The sequence below is a fragment of the Alosa pseudoharengus genome, unplaced genomic scaffold, assembly GCF_046254945.1.
Source record: "Alosa pseudoharengus isolate Yale_2024_CS ecotype anadromous, Long Island Sound unplaced genomic scaffold, YU_APseudo_1.1 YU_APseudo_1.1_scf_18, whole genome shotgun sequence".
Classification (NCBI taxonomy): Eukaryota; Metazoa; Chordata; class Actinopteri; order Clupeiformes; family Clupeidae; genus Alosa; species Alosa pseudoharengus.
In genome coordinates, this window is record NW_027468650.1 from 28,993,845 (window position 1) to 29,014,918 (window position 21,074).

The following is a 21,074-nucleotide window of genomic DNA, read 5'->3' on the forward strand; positions in this document are numbered from 1 at the left end:
ACACTGTTGAACACAACCAATGGCTGCCCTGATTGCATCAGTATTAAACAACATTATCTTGAAATTAAGTAAATGACTGCATTTAAGAAAGATGTGTTTGCAGTACTTCCGAAAAGATTAGGTGAGAGTTTAAAGGTGCCATGTGTAAGAATTGAGGTAAAAATATCCAAAAAATGAGCTACAAGCATCAAAAGAATGAGAATAAGAAATAAGGGCGATGATGTCATTAAAAGAATGACAAGGTATAGTGCTGCAGAGATATCAACCTGAATTAGCATGTTAAATTACTAGCCACAGCCCGACAGGTGTCATAATACCAGATTCGGCCATGGGAGGCGGTATGCGGGCAACATAACCGCCAGCCAAACTGCAATACACGTGTCTCGGTTGTTACTCTAGGGTAGACCAACTCACTTTCTGGAGGTATACTGCCCCCATCTTTTATGGAATGTGGAGTATGAATTGATTTTTTGGCGGACATTACACATGGCACCTTTAATGTTACAGTTCAAGTTTAATTTCACTGCTGGTTACACCCTTTGGAAATGGAAAGTAAACAAAGGATCCCTAAACATTATCTTCTGAGAATCGGTTTGGTGCCAGCCAGGTTAGCCAATGTTAGTAGGGCCATCAGGGCATCTACTGAACTCTTTTAATAGCCCTGATGACACTGGCATATGTTACTTTTATTAGCCTGAAAATGACTGTTCGTAAGGGTGTGTGTGTGTGTGTGTGTGTGTGTGTGTGTGTGTGTGTGTGTGTGTGTGTGTGTGTGTGTGTGTGTGTGTGTGTGTGTGTGTGTGTGTGTGTGTGTGTGTGTGTGTGTGTGTGTGTGTGTGTGTGTGTGTGTGTGTGTGTGTGTGTGTGTGTGTGTGTGTGTGTGTGTGTGTGTGTGTGTGTGTGTGTGTGTGTGTGTGTGTGTGTGTGTAAGAAGGGAAGGGGGGGGGGTAGTCTTTGATTTTCTTTCACTTTGATTTATAAAAGTAGGATCTCAAAGGCAATGCCCAACTCCCAACTGAGGATTCTGCTTCTACTGAGGACACAATTTCCAATTCTTGAGCGGCTCACTGAGAGGTGGAAAGGTAGAGAGGTGTGGGGGGGGGGGGGGTTAGAGAGGAGAGGATGGAGAGAGAGAGAGTAGGGGAGAGACTGATAGGGGAGAGAGAGAGAGATCAAGGCAGACAAAGGGGGATAGAGAGAGAGGGAGAGAGATAAAGGGAAAGAGAAACTCAGCAGAATTCCAGCAACTGGCAAGTTGCCCCTCTGACCTCTGACCCCCATTACCGTGGCAACATCTGGCCTCGGCATCTGTCCGTCCCGTAATGTGTGTGTGTGTGTGTCTGTGTGTGGTCAGGGGCCATAAACAGAGACATCTTTCTTCCTGTAAGGACCTATACACCAGTATACCAGGCCAGCAATATTTGTAGATCACACTGCTAACTTTATTTCTCCATTTATTCAACACAGCAGATGCTCAGTTCTATAACTAAGTGTACTGGCCTGACGTGTTTGAGTCTGTTAGATAGAGGTTGTTCTCCGCTCTTCCAGAGCTGCTGCAATGCCTCCACCCCCCCTCCATCCATACAGCTTGTCTCGCCGAGAAACTGCAGTAACTCAGCCGCCTTAGTCATCCGTATGCTGCCCAGCAAGTCAGGAAACGAAACACACTCACACAAACACGCACACACACACACACACAAACACACACGCATATACACGCATATACACACACACACGCACACAGACACACACACACACGCATATACACACACACACACACACAAACACACACGCATATACACGCATATACACACACACACACGCACACAGACGCACACAGACACACACACACACACACACACACACACACACGCATACACGCATATACACACACACACACACACACACACACACACACACACACACACAGGGCTGCAGCGCACCAGTCTAGTCCCCGTCATTCTCATCCCTCATTAAAGCCCTGTAGGAGCGCTCCCTGTGATAATGCACTTGATAGGCCGCTGTGTGCTTTTCCATCTTACTCTAAAGAGAAGATTGTGTCATCACTAACAGATTGGAATTTGAGGGGGAGTGGGTGGGGGCGAGGGGATGTGTATTTTTGGTGCTTTCCTGGGGGTAGTACATGTGCATCTCAGTGGACGTCCGCTGGGCTGGGATTTCCTCTTTGTTCTACTTTGTGAAGTGGCGCAGGCAGGAGGTGGAAAGTGGGTCGTGTTCGCCACAAACTTCCTTTTTTCAATAGTAATTTGCATGGAAATTTGCAGCGCATCTGAACAAGAGAGGCACATTAATGCATGAATGGCTGTGTGCGCGTGTGTGTGTGTGTGTGTGTGTGTGTGTGTGTGTGTGTGTCTGTCTGTCTGTCTGTGTGCGCGCGTCCTAGAAACTATACAGATTTGTGTGTATTATGACTTGTGTGCTTGTTGGTTACAAAAGGTTCTCTTGTGTGTGAAATGCACATAAAAGCTTTATATTGTTTTGCTAGTGTGTGTGTGTGCGCCTGTGTGCGCCTGTGTGTTTGTGCCTCTATGTGTGAGTTTGCCTGTGTGGGTGCTTGTACATGTCATGTGTGTGTTTGTGGCTGTCTTGTGTGTGATGTGTGTTTTTCTGTTTGTTTGTGGCAGGGCGATAAGGACTTCACCCCGGAGGCGGCACAGGTGGCCCACCAGAAGCCCGTCCCAGGGGTGCAGAAACTGCCCTCGGCTCACCACATCAACCAGCACATCCACCAGCCACGCAAGTGAGCCCCTACGCAGGAACGCCACACCGCACTGCACCGCGGGACGGCATGGGACCACACCAAAGCCCAGTCACATCAACCAACGCACCAACCCAATCAAACAACCCGACCAATGCATTAACCCAACCAAACGACCCGACCAATGTGTCAACCCGACCCGACCCCATAACTCACCAGTCCAAACGACCCGACCCAACTCAACCAAACAACCAACCAGTCACTCAACAAACAAACCAAATTGCCCAACCAAATCCCACAACAAACCCATCGCACCCATCCACCAATCCGAACAAACAACCAACCAGGTCACTCGACTAACCAACCAACAAATCATCTCCACCACCTGCCTGCCCGCAAGTGCTCAGGTTACCCAGGGATCACTGCGCCTCGCCAGGCATTCCTTATGATCACGCTCGTGCCCTAAGCCCCGCCTACACACTAGCCTTCGTCCAATCACCATAGCCAGAACAGATACACTCTCCTGTCTCCGTGCAGATTGATGACCATGATGATGATGATGAAGATGATGATGAGAACACTAAAACTGTTCAGGGTTTAATATCAGAGTAATTTTATTAGATTGAACATATTCTTGTAATGTTAAGGGGATGTATTTAATAAGAAAATTAGAATATTTTTTTTTTTATTTCTTTTTTTTTGTCCTGTTTGACACATTATTTTCTGGAATTGTGTAAATTGTATAAATCCTAAGTGATGTCATGTGAAAGGATTGTGATGTTAGAGGAGTTAGGCTTTAGTCTACGTGTGGCTGTTGGAATAAAAATAGAACATGATCAAAAAAAAAAATGCCAATTCTGAGCACCTATGTCCCTTAACTAACAGTGTGGTGCTTACAGCGCTTCTATGTGCTTAGTCCCCCCTGAGACTGAACGCAGATGATTGCTATTCCTTCATTATAATATATATTGTGTTGGATAAATACATCTGGTATTTGACGCCATATAAACGTCTCTTTGTTCTTTTCGAAATCTAGTGTAACAAATAAGACCAAAAAACAGAAAAACAGAGAGAACATGGCAGAAAGGAGTCTTGATGAAGGAACAAGACTTGGACAAAGGTGTATGCAAACCTCAACACTCCTAGTGTAGTCTGATTGGCTGATGGAGAGGAGTCCTATTTGGTGGTTGAGTAAGCCCCTGGCCTACTTTCTTGTGCTGTGACATGGCATTGCACCATACCTGTCAGTCCACGTTCCACTCCCAGCGCCCCACCACCCCATCCCTTACCCCCCCACACCCCCCGTCTGTGGCGCTCTTGGCCAGGTGTTAATGCCAGTCAGGATTTGCCCACCCTGGTTCTCACTGTCACCTGTCCTGGGCGCACTCAGGTGTGCTCGCCAGCTGTTCCCAGTCCCCATGTGAGTCCTTGACTTCTGAAACACACACACACACACACACATAGATTACAGACCACAGCCTGTCATTAGCCTTACACAAGTCCAGAGACAGCCTGGTCAAACAACACAAAAACCAGGCCAAGTAGCCAAGCTAAATATTATACTTTTGGCAACTTTAAAGACTTATGTTTGTCCATCTCCACTATAACTCCACAGAAAAACTGTGAAAGAATCTGAGTAAAAGTTTCAAGGTTGTATGTGTGGCTTTATTTGCAGTAGTGCTTTCAGTAGCACAAGCTCTTTTGTTGCAGTTGGTGCTGACTCAAAAGTCAAGAGGCAAGCCTAAAATTACACACAGCCAGAGTCAGCACAGCGTTGTAAAGCCCCTGTCTGGCTGACCTGCTTGCCGGGTCTCTGTGACCCCACTGACTCTGACTCCAGACCATTGACTAACTAACTCACTGCCACCACTGCCACAGTTCCTCATTAATCCACATGCTGTTCCCCTCCTCTCCAACAGAGGGTGCTCTTTGTGTCACCCGAGGCAGCACAATGGCTAGCCTCAAAAGAAAATGCTGACACTGCAGCAGAAGACTGCAATCGGATGATGACAGCAAGCGTCTGGCCTTTCAAATGACCTTCATAGACCCACATGTGCTGCAAGAGCTTTGTTACCTTCTTAAGGGGGCTTACGTGTGCATTGTTGATGGATATTCAAAAGAGGCATAGAGACAATACAAACAAATACAACATACTCACAATACAAAAACATATTTTTTATTAATGACATTGCTATTTTACTGTTTTCATCTTTGTTTTTCCATTTTCAGAAACAAAGTCTTGAATACTGCTGGTTCCGTTTTTTTGGTTTGTAACTTCAGTGTAAACATAAGGACTACTTTGATTGGCCCGTAATAAGGGTGTTATTCCTTAACTGTAGTGTACCTGTAGAGAGCCTTACACTGTGTGTGAGTGCGTGTGTGAGTAGGGCTTTTGTTAGTAACCTAGAGGCACAGTGGTGTGTGGAATGACATTATTGCTCTGTGGGTGGATGAGGGGGAGACCTTGTCCCCGGCTCATCAAGATAAATTCAGTGACTACACATAGGAATGGAACACAAACACTTTCCTGAGAGAGAAAGATATGGGTCTGGGGCAGTATGCCTATTGTAAGACTAAGTCTGTTACAAAGGCAATTATGTTGTCAGTATAATCTTTAGTTATGCATAGACTTGGAACAACATTCTTAACACTGATAGTGCACTTTCTCTTAGTATGGGCATTCATATTGAAAAGTTAAATTAGAAAAGGAAAACAATTTCTACATTTTACCTCTGAATGGACACATTTCTTTTAAAATGCCAATCTGGCCATGAAAACATTCGTTATTTCACAGAGATATGCTTGATAGGAGGTGGGAAGAGCCAAACATGGCTGTAATTATGTCTAAGAATAACCACCCTTTCAGGGCTGAGCTAAAAAAAAAAAAAAAAAATAAAGAAATACATCTCTCATCTTTGATGGACACAAATATCACTAACCACAAGCAGTGCCATTCGTAAGTATCTGGGTAGTAATGGATGTCTTACTACAATTCTTCTTTATCTGTCTTGGAAATGCACAAACCTTGGCCTGCTACTTTGTCTTTATAGTCACAGTTTTATTTCCATCTCAGTGCGCTAGTGTGCAGTGCCAAACTGGTGCTTGATTCCACTGTCCACATACAGAATGCACTGGACACCTCTACCACAATATCGCCAAACTGACGAAATAAGTTGTCCGAGTTGACAAAACTTTTGATAAAATAAAACCTAAAATGAGGTATATTCTAACTGTAAAATGCTACATTCATAAAACACTTTTAGCGCTGAGATGAAGTCATGTAGTCATAATTACAAAAATAAGAACAAGAAATTGTTTCTTTGTTGTAGAACTAGGAACATATTAACAGTTTTAATTGTTTAGCCTTGTATGAAGCCAAGCATAAAAAGTATTTTCAATATGCAAAACCCTACAGTGTTTTGTGTCCCACCTGATTTCCTTCTCTTTCCTTGTGCTGTGCAGTCTGATTGCTCTTAAGTGGCTGCACTGTCTGGATTTAGTAAATGAGGAAATGAACCAGGAGGGTATTCCAAGTACGTGGTTTAATGACAAACCTGAGTTAGTTAACTCAGAGTAGGTGATAAAACTCCTAATAGAAGAACTGGGGGGTATCCAAGTACGTGGTTTAATGATAAACCTAGGTAAGTTAACTCAGAGTAAGTGGTAAACCTCCTACAACAAAAGCCCTATGGTATTGTTTTGTTAGGAGAATGAAGCCATACAGTTCTTCTATTACGAGGTTTACCACCTACTCTGAGTTAACTAACCCAGGTTTGTCACTAAACCACGTACTTGGAATACCCCCCAGATTAATTCTGGACATGAATACCCACATCCACAAAGGCAACTCTCTACATCTCTCTATATTTCTCAGGATTTGTTAGTCAAGCCCTGTAGTGAAATAAAAAGCTTTACTCTCAGTGTTTTGCCTATTTCAAAAATAAACACAAATATAAAAATAAATTACGTAAAACATTTCAAGTATTAAATACAATCTATCGTAAAAGGCTCATCTGGGGCGGAACCAGAGCCCAACCTGTACTAGAGCCAGGGAAGAACCTGGAACACTAGAAACAAGGAAGAACCTGGAGACCCTAAAGGCCCATTCACACCAAGAACGATAACGATAGCTATAAATACATATCGTTCTCGTTAATATGAATGACGACGTTCACACATAAACTATAACGATAACGACATGAAGAACGATATCGTTGGGGATCACTTTCAGAGCGATTTTCAGAACGATAAAAAGCTAATAGCCAATCAGAACCAATTGAATTTTAACCGTCACATTCATTAACACAAGGAAAGACTTTGCTTATCATTGTTCAGTGTGAACGCTTTTATCGTTATGGTTATGGTTATGGTTATCGTTCTTGGTGTGAATAGGCCTTAACACTAAGTGTCACTTCTTCCTGGCGGGCGACTGTCTGCGCGAGGCTGCCTCCTGCCTCTTCTTCTCGGCCTCCTCGGCCTTCTTCCGCTCCTCCTTCATCTCCTTGTACCTCCACTTGGGGATCTGCAGGAACTGGCCGTTCTGACCGTTGTCCTTGCTGCTGCTCTTCCTGCGGTTCTTCTCGGGCACGTAGTCGGACGCCGGCGCCTTGGACACGCGCAGCTTGGGCACGCCCATGCCCGGCCGCACGCTGCTCCTCCGCACCATGTGCAGCGGCAGCAGGCTCCCCCGCCGCAGGGCCTCGGTCGGGGACACGCCGCCGGACGCCGCCGCTGGGCTCTCCCTCAGGAGCAGCTGCGACTGCAGGCTGGTGCGGCGGTCGCGGGGCCTGGTCACCAGCACCACGCGCGAGTTCTGGAAGAGCTTTTTGTAGTTGTCCAGCCGCTCGGGACCCAGGCCCTTGAGCTGCTCGGCCCGCTGCTTCTTGAGGATCTCGGGCACGGAGAGGCGGCGCTTGCCCACGCAGGGCGGGCTGCCCGGGCACACCGTCTGGCACGCCGTGCTGATGAACGGGCTGCTGAGCGACGTGGTGATGCGAACCATGTGGTCCAGCGCGCCGTCCTCCACCGGGTCGGTGACGTTGGCCAGCGTGAAGGTGCCGCGGATGGAGTCGGACAGCCGCCGCAGGCAGCCCTTGGGCTCCTGGGCCTTGGCCACCAGCGCGGAGAGCAGTGGCCACTCGGGCAGGTAGGAGCTGCGCACCTGCTCAGGGCACGGCCGGCTCAGGAGGCGCAGCATGGTGTAGGCCGTGTCATAGCGGCCAGTGAACAGCGCCCACTCCCGCGGCGTCAGCTTGCGTCCATGGTCACGGGCCTTCATGTTGGCTCCTGCGAAGGGACACAAAAGGAAAGACAGGGAATAATCAAAACATTTACACAACATTTACAAAACATTTACACAACAGTTCCCGCATTATATTTCCTTGGGGGCATACGGGCTAAATTATGTGTGTTTTAGCTCCTTTATATAGTATAAACAACTAATAATTAGTCTGGCCTAAAACAGATATCTTACAAAAACAGTAGGCACACACAGAAAAAAATACAGAAATAATTGGCCATATGGCCTTCATTTTCTTTTATCATACAAAAGTGAAGGAAAATAAATAGCAAAACTCATGATTTCTGCCTCAAACGTTAGGTCCAGACCAGGACACCCATCTGAATTAAAACTGAAATAAAGTGTGATTGAACTGAATTCTAATAATCTTCCCTTCCTGCCTCATACCCCCATCCCTCAGCCGCACTCCACCATATGGGCTTTCTGCAGTCCTAAGTGTGTGTGTATGTGAGTTCTCCTGGCGTGTGTGTGAATTCCTGCTGAGCACCTGCCAGCATGAGGGCGCGCACACACTCCACTCGTCCCTGCATGGCGGCCTTCATCAGTGCCGTGAAGCCGTGGACGTTCTTCCGCTCCAGGTCCAGCCCCGGGAAGTAGTTCAGCAGGTAGTTAGTGATGGTGATGTGCCCTGGGAATGCAACGGGAATGCAAGTGAAATCACGCGCCAACCAAATCTTAAAGGAACTTGCCGCTGGTTCAAAAAAACTTCATGAAGATCAACTGCACACCATATAGCTCCCATATGATTTGGTTTATTTATCTTTTTCCAGAGTGATGTTTCATGCCCATAACCCACTGGATATTGTCTGTTCATACACAACCACAAGTTAACATCACCTGGGTTACACGTCTATGTGTATGCTTTGAATCCTCCCTTGGAATCAAAGTCGTGTTGGCTTGATCTTGACATCATTAACAGATTGTTCTACAGAAACCACGTATTTGCTTTCTGTAAATGTATTCATTTAGTAGATGCTTCTATCAATTGTAGCCAACAGATACATTCCTATCAGTGGGCCTACGTGATCCCTGAGGCTCAAAGCCATGATCCTGGTGTTGGGAGCACCTTGCTCCAGGAGTCACTCTACCAGCTGTCACGCACCATCATAATCACCATCTGGGTTACATGTGCTGCACACGTCATGGACTCATTTGACAGGCAGACGCTCTTCTCCAGAGCTATCTACACCAGATGATCTAGTAGAGCACTGTTGGGGAAGACCCCAACACACAGCCAAGCCAGAGCCCTTTTGGATGAGCTGATGGAACAAAGTGCTAACATGACATAGATCATAGGTTCACCACATACTACACTTCACGTGCGTGGTGCAAATTGCTTTTGTATGAAGCATCAGCTAAATAAATAAGTAAAGTGTAAATGTCAGTGAGTGCCTGTTGGCAGTGGGCCCACTCCATTTCCCTCACCACACTGGAAAGTGCCAAGTTGAGTACTGTTCAGCTGTGACACCTGCTACACTACAGTTATCACGAAATCCCAGCTGGGCACATGATTGCTTATGGAATGAACAGCAAATATTCTACTGTAATGGTTTGTCAAGTCATTTAAAAGGGGGGAAAATACAATCAAAGCTAGTTTATGCAGTGTAGCGATACAGTATTGCCCGGTTCATTCTGTTCTGTGGTGTGTAATATTGCTTTCTGTAAACTAAAGACACGCTGTTCATTTTAAAGGCACTTCATAAATAAGAACAAGAATGAACTGCAATTTAACGGCTTCCAAGTGGCTGAAGAAGGAGTGAGGGGTTAGGGGTATATACCAGCTTGTGACGCTATGGTGAGGGAGAGAGAGAAGACGTTTTGTCATGGCATGATGAAGGGAGAGAGATGTTTGTGCCTGTTTGTGAATCCATGATAAAGGGAGGGAGGGAGATATAAGATGCCATGATAAAGGGAGGGAGGGAGATAGAAGAGAGAAAGAGAGAGTATGTACTGTATTGAGAGTGTATTGGCTAGTGACACCATGATGAGGGAGGGAGAGAGAGAGAAAGAGAGAGGTGTTTGTACCTGCTTGGGATGCCGTAATGAGCGCTGTGTTGCCCTCCTTGTCCTGCCAGTTCACATCCAGGTGCGGACACTGCGAGAGGGCGATGACCACGTCCACATAGCCTTGGTAGCACGCCACCATCAAGCCCGTCTGTGGAGAGAGGAGTGGACAGAGACATGCTCACACAAGAGCCTCACTGTGCTGGACTATACTGTGCTGTGCTGTGTGGAACACGTCGGCTTTTTCCACTGCAGCCTTCTGTACACCTCAGGCCAGCCTGGCCTGTGAGGAAAGGAAAAGCTGGACAGTCCAGTCTGTGACCAGTGTGGACCCAAGGCTGATTATAGAGTATACTTATTCCAGTGCAAGAGAATAAGGATACTTCATTGCATTTCTCATTTCCAACCACTATATATATTTTTTACAAGTATGAATAATTGTTGAGTCTAAATAATTACAGATAATAACAGATGCGTATTGCAGTTCTCATACATTTATTATTACTGATCATACTGTATGTTGGTGGAGGATTTAGTTCTGGAAGTAAATGACTGCTTTCTACAGGAATCCTACAAGTGAAGGCCAACACAGAAGACTGCTGAAAACTGTTTGAGATCCATATATTTTCAAACTGTTCTGCCAAAAGACGTGTGCACTCAAAACCTCTCTAAAAAATTGTACTCTGTCCCTCCCTCCCATCTCTCTCTCTCTCTCTCTCTCTCTCTCTCTCTTTATGTTAGCCAAAGTAAACACAGCAGCACCGGTGCGGGCCATGAAGGACATGGACAGAGAGAGGAACAAACTTTGAAAAGGTGTTTGTCGGGTCTGGGCAAAGCCTCAGTGAAATAATTTTAGTATTGAGTATTTACTCAGGTCAGGGCGATACGTGTGCCCCCCGACTGGGGATTTGCCGTTGTGACTGTAGGGGCGTGCACTGCAGGGCCATGCATTGCCTTTTAGAGACTGCAAACACTTTCAGTTTGAGTTTCTGACAGTTATTTATGACTGTGCTCTGCTGAATGCTGTATTTTCTGTCTTCTAGTCATTATTCACCTTCACTCTGGACCACCATCTGTTTTCAGTGTGTGGACAGCAGGGCATTTATCAAAATAGTTCCACACACACACATACAGCCCCCCAAACCCCCGGTCTGCAACACCTACAGATGTTGAGCATTATAACCACCTGTTTTGGTATATCATAGCACACCTAGATTTACCACAGTCCAAATGTTTTTAATTTAGTAATCACATACTATAACTGCAAAATGTGCTTTACTGTACGTCTGGGATACACGTAGGTTATGAAATTTGAGCACCGAATCAACTGTGCAGCAGCCAGTCCTTTATGAAAGTGCATTCTGTTCAGTGTGTGGAAAGCGTGGCCTGAGACAGGTTGATTATACTGGCTCCTCCAGCATCTGGTCTCATGTCTATATACATGTCCCATACATCCACCCTCATTACAGTCAGCTTTCCCCTACGTATGTGGCTTTCCTAACACCCCCCCCCCCACACACACACACACAAACACACACTCCCTGAGCTCCCTGTTGACCTAGTTGACCTGCTGACCGGGGTGATTGAGGGTGAAGTTCAAAGCCGTATGGGCTCCGCAGGTCGAGTGGTGTGTGGACCTAATGTGCTGCTCCCGCTTAAACCCTTCACCGGCGCGGCCCATCTGTCTGTTCCAGGGTCTGCGGACCCGCCCCGCCGCTCCCACTGCGCCCGGGCCAAGTCACATGGCTCCCCACCGCCACTTCACAAAGCCCATTACGGTATTGTTCTGCTCTGAGGACAACAGCAGGAGGCGGGACAGAGATCCCAGTGAAGAGGAGCATCAGCGGACACAGGGCTTTACCATTCATTACATAAGGACCAAGGGGAGATTTTTATCAATGGTATAATCCTTTTTCTTTTTTATGGTATGCTTCTTACTGTAAAAGGTGCTGGCCTAGGGACATGCTTTATGGTTTGTTTGTTTTTTCAGTTATTGTTATTGCTATTTGTTAAGTTTTAAAAATGCATTTACAGTATGTGTGTGTTTGTTGTGTATTTATGTCATTGTTTACGTTTGTATGTGTGTTTTCATGTGTATTTGTGTGTTTCTGTGTGTGTGTTTGTGTTTGTGTTTAGCTCTGTCCATGTGAGTTGTGTCCATCTGTTCCGTGTATGCACATGTGTGTGACAGACCGGCACTCTCCACCCCGCGGCTCTCCGCCTGTCTGTCCTGCTGTGCCGCTCAGCTGCGTCCCCCAACCCAATGGAGCCCAGCCCAGCCCAGCCCAGCACAGCATTACCAAACTCCCTCATCAGGCTGACACAAAGCTGGAGGCGTACGGCTAAAAATAACCCCAGACAACGCCGCTCCACACAACACAACAGCACGCCGCGCTGCACTGCGCTACCCTTCACTACCCCACTCTGCTGCACACACGCTCAACAACAGGCACAGACACACACACACGCACGCATGCACACACACACACACAGGCCTTCAAAAATCAACAAGAGAGCTCTGTCCTGAGCAAGGGGTTGTGCAACCTGTTATAGTTTGACAAACAGGATGGGAGCAAACGCAAATCAAATTGGTGGACACATGTTTAGTGTCCTTGCAGTCCTTTGAATGAGTTGCACCTTACTAGCACTGACACAACCGTCTATAATTGAATGACAGAGAGGAAAGCCTACAGAAAACAGGTCACATATTACGTTCATTGTAGCAGTGTACTGTACTATCTAACACTAATATTATCCTTGTCCTAACCTTGAACCTGAGAGCATCCTATTAGATAATACGAATACTAAGTAAGTACATAATACTGAGTCACTTCTAGGCCAGATGCTCACATACTCCCAAATCTATGGCTACATGTACACTATGTTGGATACAAATGTATCCGACGTACTTTTGTTATGATTCACCCTCCCTTCCACACTAGACTATCAGATCAGCGTATCCGAAGTGGAGTAATTTGGATCCGCTGGAGACCCCGAACTCATTTTGCTCCGCAGCCGTATCGGACGAATGTGTATAGTATAGTATAATACGCCAGAAATAACTTTTTAACATTATAACATATGTTCATATCTTTAAAAGGATAAGCACCACTTGCATCATCCTTTGCGCATTAAAATCATACAGTAACATAACCTATTTTCCTTGTCCAGTTGACATCGTGATTAAAATGTTACATCAGACAATATAATATGGCTCTCTGCCATGGGGCACATTCTTGGCTGAAGAGAAGCGCTTCATCGAGTGTTTGTGTCGTACATTTCAATTTGGCAGGCAGACTCTGAAAGGCTCTGTGTGTCCAGCCGTCCAACTGGTCATCTGGCCAAGTGTTTTGGACGAAGCCCTATCAAATCTGCTCAGCTGCATCTCGCTGTAGTGTGTGGGTGTTGATAGATGCTTTATGTTAGGGTAATCTGGGGCCAATTCAGCTCTTAAAATAGAACGGATAAGCCTTCATGAGCCACTGTCAGAGCAGAGTACTCTCTCTCTCTTTCTCCCTCTCTCTCTCTCACACACACTTTCTCTCTTTCACTTTCTAGTCTAGTAGTCTGGCAAGGAGGTGAAAGGTTTTAAGGGCACATCTCTCAATCTCATTCTTTAGAGGAGAGGAGACAATATATTTATCTAGTAATACTCTTACTGCTTAGCAAAGCAGTAGCCTTACTATTCTTAACTGCCAGTGCAGTTTTTTCTTGGCGCACATTGTGACATGTAACTTTATAGAATATGGGTAAGATAAGCTCAGTGGTAAACACATTAATGTGTACTGTACTGTGTGTTCTAAAGTCCCCCTTACCTAGTCTACTCTGAAATCACTGGAACTATTGCTTTCCTAAAATGGTTACTAGATATATCTGCACACTGTATATGAGCTCCAAGAAATATTTTATTTATTCTAAAAAGGCAACGTTCCGATCTCAACAGATCTTCATCAGGCAAATAAGAACTTCTTATTTCTTAGTTCTTATTTGCCTGATGAAGATCTGTTGAGACCAAAACGTTGCCTTTTTAGAATAAATAAAGTGTTTCTTGGAGCTCATATACAGTGTGCAGACCATTTCCTTCTCTCTCTCTCACGTTTTGTCTGGCCCCATGTTAAAACATATTCTGGACGTGCGCACCCGTTTCCACAAATCTGACAAGATTTCATAAATTAAAGGAACAGCAATGACAAATGTACTGATTTATTCATAGATCATCATTCTTCCGCCGAGATATATATATTTTCATATCAGAATGGTTGCGAAGACGCAGCAACTCTAACTTTTGTATATCTAAGGCGGACTTCAAAATAACTCAAAACACATAGCAGCCAGATGAGAATGACATCTGCCCCCACTCAAATTCAATGGTGCTTTAACAGTTATGGTCATGGCAACTGGATTAAAAAAAAAAGAGATTTTACTCATATCGCTAAAAGTGAAGGCATCATTCAGGTTTTGGTCGTTGTGTATGCCTTTGGTATTAGTGAGTAAATTATTGACTGACTGCTAAATGATTGAAAAGAGGATACAGACAGAAAGAATTCACTGGATGGTTACGGTGATGCAATATGTGGTCATTCCTGAGGAAAACAACAGCCACTGCAATAAATCTGTCTATGGTGCAAGCATGTGATTCCTTGCAAATGGCAAACGTCTAATATTTACATTCCTGACACCTACATGAAATATACGCTATTGAAGGGAAGATGACGCATCTCCTTATGGGAATGATGAGATAGCACAGAGCTCCAGGATACAAGTCACATTTTTAAACGAAACAAACAAACCCTCTGGACAATTACTGCTAATATGACTGTTGCCACTGAATTAAAACGTAATGCAATTCATAACCCCTTTTATGACAAATACCAGGGAGGGATATTCCTTTTCTCATGGGAATTATGGGATAGCTATTCTGGCATACAAACAGCTTGAGCATAACTCATGAAGACGACTATAACACTACATCTAGATCCAGAACTCATAGGGACTATCGGCGAAATCTCACTGATCTTTTTATTTCTGCAGAAAGATGAAACATTATTCTTGGTACTGAAGCAAAATGCTGGATAACTTCTGGAAATGCACAGACCACATACTGGCCAATGACCTGAGGAAATACTGTCGTCTCTCAGTGGAGGCATTGTCTTGTGTTCTTGAGCGGAACGAAGAAGCTTTTGAGGCACCCAGGGGCCTGCCAGTTCACTCCTTAGTGTGTCCAGATCTAATTTTATTTTTATTTATTTAGCAAAGGAAAGAATGAACTATGATGTGGAACTCGACAATCTAACAAATGAAACCATTATTTGCCATTTTCCTTAAGAGCCTTGTGTATTAAACTTCAAAACAAAACCTTCTTTCTCCTATCTCACACTGTGTAACTTTATTGCATGCTTACACTAAATATTATTAATCCTTGATGAATTGTATCTTGTTTTATGCTGTACATGTTCCACTAAGCTCTGAGAAACCTACCCAAGCAATTGAGATGATGAATCAAATAATTCAACATTGTGTTGTCTTGTTTTAATTATGTTACCAGAAAGCACTTAAAGGTCTTTTAAACAGCAGTTAGAAAGTCCTTCTTCATGGGTCACAAAGAAGTACAAAAGTATGGACCAAAAGAAACTAAAGGCTGGGTGTATGGGGACCTGATACAGTTACTCCATGTGGCACTGTTTCTGCCTTTAGGCATAGTGTGAGATTGCCATTGACTAGGTCTACATTTGCAGCTGATGAGACCATCCATTTTAATTATGTGTGTGCAATACCCTCGACAGACAGACCTGCCCCTCCATCAACTACATAAGCTCAGTGGCTTGCTGAAGAGAGATACAGTAGCTTTCACTGACAATAATGTGAAACTAGATATGGTTTAAAATGAAATTTAGTTTTTGTGTTTGATTATTTAAAACTGTGAATTTGTAAACAATTTAATCTCATACTACATCATCTATTACATAACAATGGACAATATAAACCCATCAACTATTTTATTCAGATGTTCTTCATGAAACCATATATATTACACTATGGGAAGGTTACTTTAACCTAAACATGATGACCTAATCTATAGTCTGCATGTGTTATGCTGACACTACAGCAGTGCTATCATTGTTGATACTGTAATTGGACTAGTCTTTAAGATGTTGTAATGGATGTTCAATATCTATCTAGTCACAAGGTCGGTTCGTTCGCCGCTCACGGGCCTCGAGCCCACCACCTTGACACACACACCGGCATGGGAGACGAACGCTCTAACCACTGAGCTAAAAGCCCAGGCTTCCAACTCAGCTTCCAACTCAGCGGTTAGAAGCGTTCTTAAGGTTAGGGCTGTGAGGATTTACACGAGCAACTAGCACGCTAGCTCAGTCTGCCTCCGTTACACTCACCTCCCTAAATCCTCACTCCCATCCAGGTCATGGCACCAATGTCACAAGGTCAGTTCGTTTGCCACTCACGGGCCTCTGCCTCCGTTACATATACAATCCATTTTGTTTAGAGGAATTGGCCTATTCTTTCAGCAAATGTGTGTATATACTGTACAGTAGTACATCATCATCCAGACTAAAACTTAGCCATAATCCACCAGGCACTGAGGGGACCAAGATAAGATTAAGGGCATACCTTAGAACACATTCCTTTGGCCTGCCAGAGAGTGGACTGATGCAATGCAGCCCTCTGCCAAACATGTAGTCTTTTATCATTAATCACACAGCAATCAACTATGTGCAACATGTGCCAATGTCAGCACTTGTAATTATTAAATCATATGTGTTTTTTGTTACATAATGTGGACAACCTTGAGATAAGAGAATGAAGTATATCAAATGAATCAAAGTTGCCTATATTTGTTCTATAATAAATTATATGTAGAACATAAAGGGTTCTGTTGTAAAACATAGGTGTTGGCAAATCTCTCAGCCTTCAGGGCTTCAATTTAAGTTGCTAAGATCACCTGAGGAGTAGCCTATACTTAAACATGGCTGGCACACACCACAAATATACAAACACAAAATCTTAAAACTCTCCTCCCCCCTCAGCTAACACACACACACACACACACACACACTTTCAACTCCACCCCTCTTGCTAACACACACACACAAGGATTGCTTGTTCCTGAAACTGTGCACCTCTGTTTTCCACCCTGTTATTAAAAGTAATGCTCCATCAAGCTTTGCCACATAGGCTCACACAGACTCAGTCATTAGATATTCATGGTAAGGCACACATTGCTTTCTCCTTCTCACTCTACATAAATCAACAGATCTATGGGTCTACAAAGTTGGGCCAAAACTGGTACGATGTTACCATAAATAGCCTACACATGTTTATGAAGTTACATAGTCTAGAATTCCCATATTATTATTGTTGTTACAGGGCTCCAGAGTGCGACCAATTTGGTCGCATATGCGACCTAATTTTTCAAAAGTGCGACTAAAAACAAACCGGTGCAACCAGCTATTCAAGAGAGGAAAAAGTGTCCGCATTGAAACTCTACCTTTGGTTCAATAACAGACACATATTTGGCCAATTTCGTGGTTTAAACAAATCACAGATAGTGAAGGGCTGGACCTCCCCTCTGATTGGCTGTGGCCCAGTGCCTGTGTGTAAATTTGAAAATGCGTGTGCTGCAGATAGAGAGACAGAAGTCAGAGACCCGTCAGATAAACAGAGTGGATGTAGTTGCATTACAGTGTGGTCACATAGGTCGAGATAAATGTCCCCTCTCCCCACTGCCTTTCGGCGGCTGGCAGCAGCAAACGAGCCCGAGCCCGAGCTGATGATCAAGTTTATCGTTGCCTACGATAGGCCTAGTAAAACTTCCCTTCACCAAGTTCAGTCCGAAATAATTATTCACCAGAAAAATAGTTTGAACGTAAACCCGATGTACAGGAATGCCACTTGCGCCAAATCTATATGAGTCATTGCAGATGAAAAGACGTCTTAAAATTGTGAACAATGCATACAAGGCCTTCCCGAACGACAGATACAGATATCGCCGAAAAGGAGTGTGTCATTGACCGCAGTTACATGCAGGGAGTAACCCGGTTTTCAACAGCAATATTTGTTTTGCGCGCGAGTTGTGTAAACTCATTCTGATGGCATCAGTCAAATTAATCCGGTATTTGGCGCAAACCGAATATCGCTGCTACATTTAAAGCCCGAATATTCCCTGCATGTATAACTGGTCATTGTGTACGGTGAATTGAATGGACACATTTAGATCGAGCATGGCAAGTCATTGCAATAGCCTATAATAATAGGCCTACCATTTCGTTACTGCATTAACCATAGTGATGTTCTTATTGAACATTTAAAAATACTAAAATTAAAAAGTAAATTGCATTGTGGGGCTGTCAAATGATTATTGCAATCATCATTGCAAAATCACATAAAAATCCCTCTTTAAATTGTGCTCATATACATTTCTATGGAAGATGCTATGGCGAGCTGGTTTAGCCAAGGCCTAAAGATCATGAAGGATAGTATGTAAGACATTGAGCCATGAGATGTGCAGTTTGAAGCCCTTAAAAGACGTGCACTGTTAATTTACTCACTGTTATTTTTATTTAATTCATCTTGAGATGTTTTAAGTTTAAATTTCAGCTCAGTGAAGCACTTAAAGCACCACCAACACTTCATTAAGTTACTTTTCTTGTAGAATTGTAAATCATAAGTCATAGGACAACCTATATAGGACAGTAATTAAGGGAAAAAAGTGAACCTGCTGCGGTGTTAAATGCGATGTGGTTGAAAATTTGGGTGCACCTAACTTTTGTGCTGGTGCACCTAAGAAAAAAAGTTAGGCGCACCAGTGCAAAAAGTTAGTCTGGAGCCCTGCTGTTATTACATAAACTGTAGAACTGTCACTGGGAGGTAAATGTTTCAAACAGGCATATAGCCTACAGTAATGAACAATGCCTCTGAATGGCTCTGAATGACCTACCTGGTACAACCAACTGTACCTAGTACATCCAACTGTATCAAGATTCAAAGATGCATGCGGATAATGTCTGGGTAAACTCTGTAGGCTACAACTGATCTATAACAAGTTGCAAGTTCACCCTCCGTGGGTTGGGGGTTTGCATTCCCTACTCAGAATGGTGTAGCCAAACACACGTTTGATGTCAGCCGACTCTTGGCCTCCCTTACTTTTGCGCTTGTGCGCACTCTCATAATTTATGCGCGATGGAAGCAGAAGTATATTATTTGCCTTTAAACTATCATTTCATCACACACGTTTTCAAGCTCTCTAGCTGATCTCAAGCAATTAGCTTTCGCAGCATAACCCTTGTTATACTGTGCTGTTTATCACCACAGATAGAACACGTGCGCATAGGCTACAAACCTGAATGAAACTACATTTCCATCTCACTTTCGATTTCAGAAACCTCACTTTCGATTTCAGAAATAGTAGCCTATAGCATGTCACTCATATGTTTGCGGGTTATTCTTTTGGGCAGAACGTCTGTGTTTAACTGCTTCTGAACTCACTCACCCGATTGTTCTGGTCAGTCTCTTTGACATCCTCCTCTACCACCCCTTGTCTTATCATAAGTTTGACCATCGCAGGGTTGTTGGTACAACATGCCTGAAACAACGATAGAGGTTCCGGACTCTCAGGGGATCCTTCAGTGTCATCATATGCGACCAGTGGGTAAAAAGAGTCATCCGAGGCGATGCTTCTGGTGTCTGGTAGTTCCGAAAACTCATCATACTCTTCAAAATCCCCATCGTCATAACCTTCGGATTCATAGGAACCGAGATGGTCATTTTCTGACAAAACGACTTGCGTGTCTGCTACGGGATGTACTTGAGCTACACCGACAGTTCTACCCAGCTGAACTTGTTTGCTTCTAAGTGGAGATCCCCCTCCATCCCTGTCCTCTGTTATCAGCACCATTTAACCCTTTGGGAAAAGCCTGAGGGAATAAAAACGTGCGTTGGTTCCAAATACGATTTTGACTGGTCTTCCAACATGAAGGTATTAAGACAACTCTATTATGCCAATAAAGAGAGAAAAAACACTTTGTGAAACTTATACTACTCCAGCAAGGCTATAGCCTAATTCTATTATTGGACCACGTCGTATTTCCAGAATCGTGGGCATTTGGGGGGACAGTCATTGTTTAGCTTCACACCATATAAACTATTAAAAAATACCCTGTACGTGTAAAAAGACAGATATTCCAAAACGTCAATAGCACGTACTGCTCCATCCTGGGAAACTACGTAGTTTAACAATCCCAGAGTAATGTGAAACTCCAAGAGGAAATTGACACAAGTCTTCACATTAGGCGCAATGGTTAGAAAAGTTTCTTCCGAACAGTGCTGCTCTTCTGGAATGTCATCTTCAAGGACAAAGTTGGCGAACCTTCTCTGCGCGCTGACCGGGACGTTCCATGGACAAGCTATCGGGCAAGTGGGTTAGTAAGAATGATGCAGGCTAGACTCCAGTGGAGAAGTAGGCGTTTTCTAAAATGTAGCGCCATAATCCGATTAAATCCCCCCTCCCTCAATCCCCCATCTCTTGCTCATTCAGTCTCTCAGCCGGCCCCGTCCCCAGACAAGATTACTTTTCCCGACTAAAGTTAATATGGACGGTGTTCTAGCCTGTTCAACCCGCGTCTTCGTCTACTGCCACATGCTGTTGAACTCATCACTTCCTATTTCACATCATTTGCCGTTGGTTAACACTTTTATCCATCGGTCGGTGTCGGTGGATTCGTCATCATCTTTTGATTTGAAATAAGAAACTAAAGTCGTTTCGTTATTGCTGATGGGGAAATCCCTCGTTTCCTAGTAGCCTAAAACAAAGCAAACAAAGAATTTGCATATGTCCCGAGGACATATTTGTTTATTGTATGTAATTTGATCCCTTTGCCATATGTTGACATGTACACTTTTTTAAGAGATCTAGTTGCACTAGATAATCCTAGGCTATTTCAAGATAAATATTGCTATTCATATTGTTATTGTTCCAATATTATTAGGGCATAATGTCATAAGCCTAAACCAGAAATATTGTATATTTATAAATCT

At 44.0% G+C, this 21,074-nt stretch overlaps 2 protein-coding genes across 2 annotated transcripts in view; one reads left to right on the top strand and one right to left on the bottom strand.

The window, feature by feature from the left end:
* Positions 1-3,568, top strand: part of dap (death-associated protein) — a 19,490-nt gene extending 15,922 nt beyond the window's left edge. Inside the window, exon 4 of the mRNA XM_076290820.1 lies at positions 2,646-3,568. Within this exon, the coding sequence (XP_076146935.1) occupies positions 2,646-2,765 (120 nt within the window). The 3' untranslated portion in view covers positions 2,766-3,568. The remainder of the gene's footprint in view (positions 1-2,645) is intronic.
* Positions 3,569-6,911: 3,343 nt separating this feature from the next.
* On the bottom strand, positions 6,912-20,755 carry ankrd33ba (ankyrin repeat domain 33ba). The gene is given in 6 exon segments (XM_076290819.1): positions 6,912-7,407; positions 7,409-7,596; positions 7,599-8,005; positions 8,506-8,646; positions 10,044-10,173; positions 19,531-20,755. Coding segments are annotated over 6 exon segments (1,551 nt in total). The 5' UTR covers positions 19,936-20,755; the 3' UTR covers positions 6,912-7,127.
* Positions 20,756-21,074: the final 319 nt, after the last annotated feature.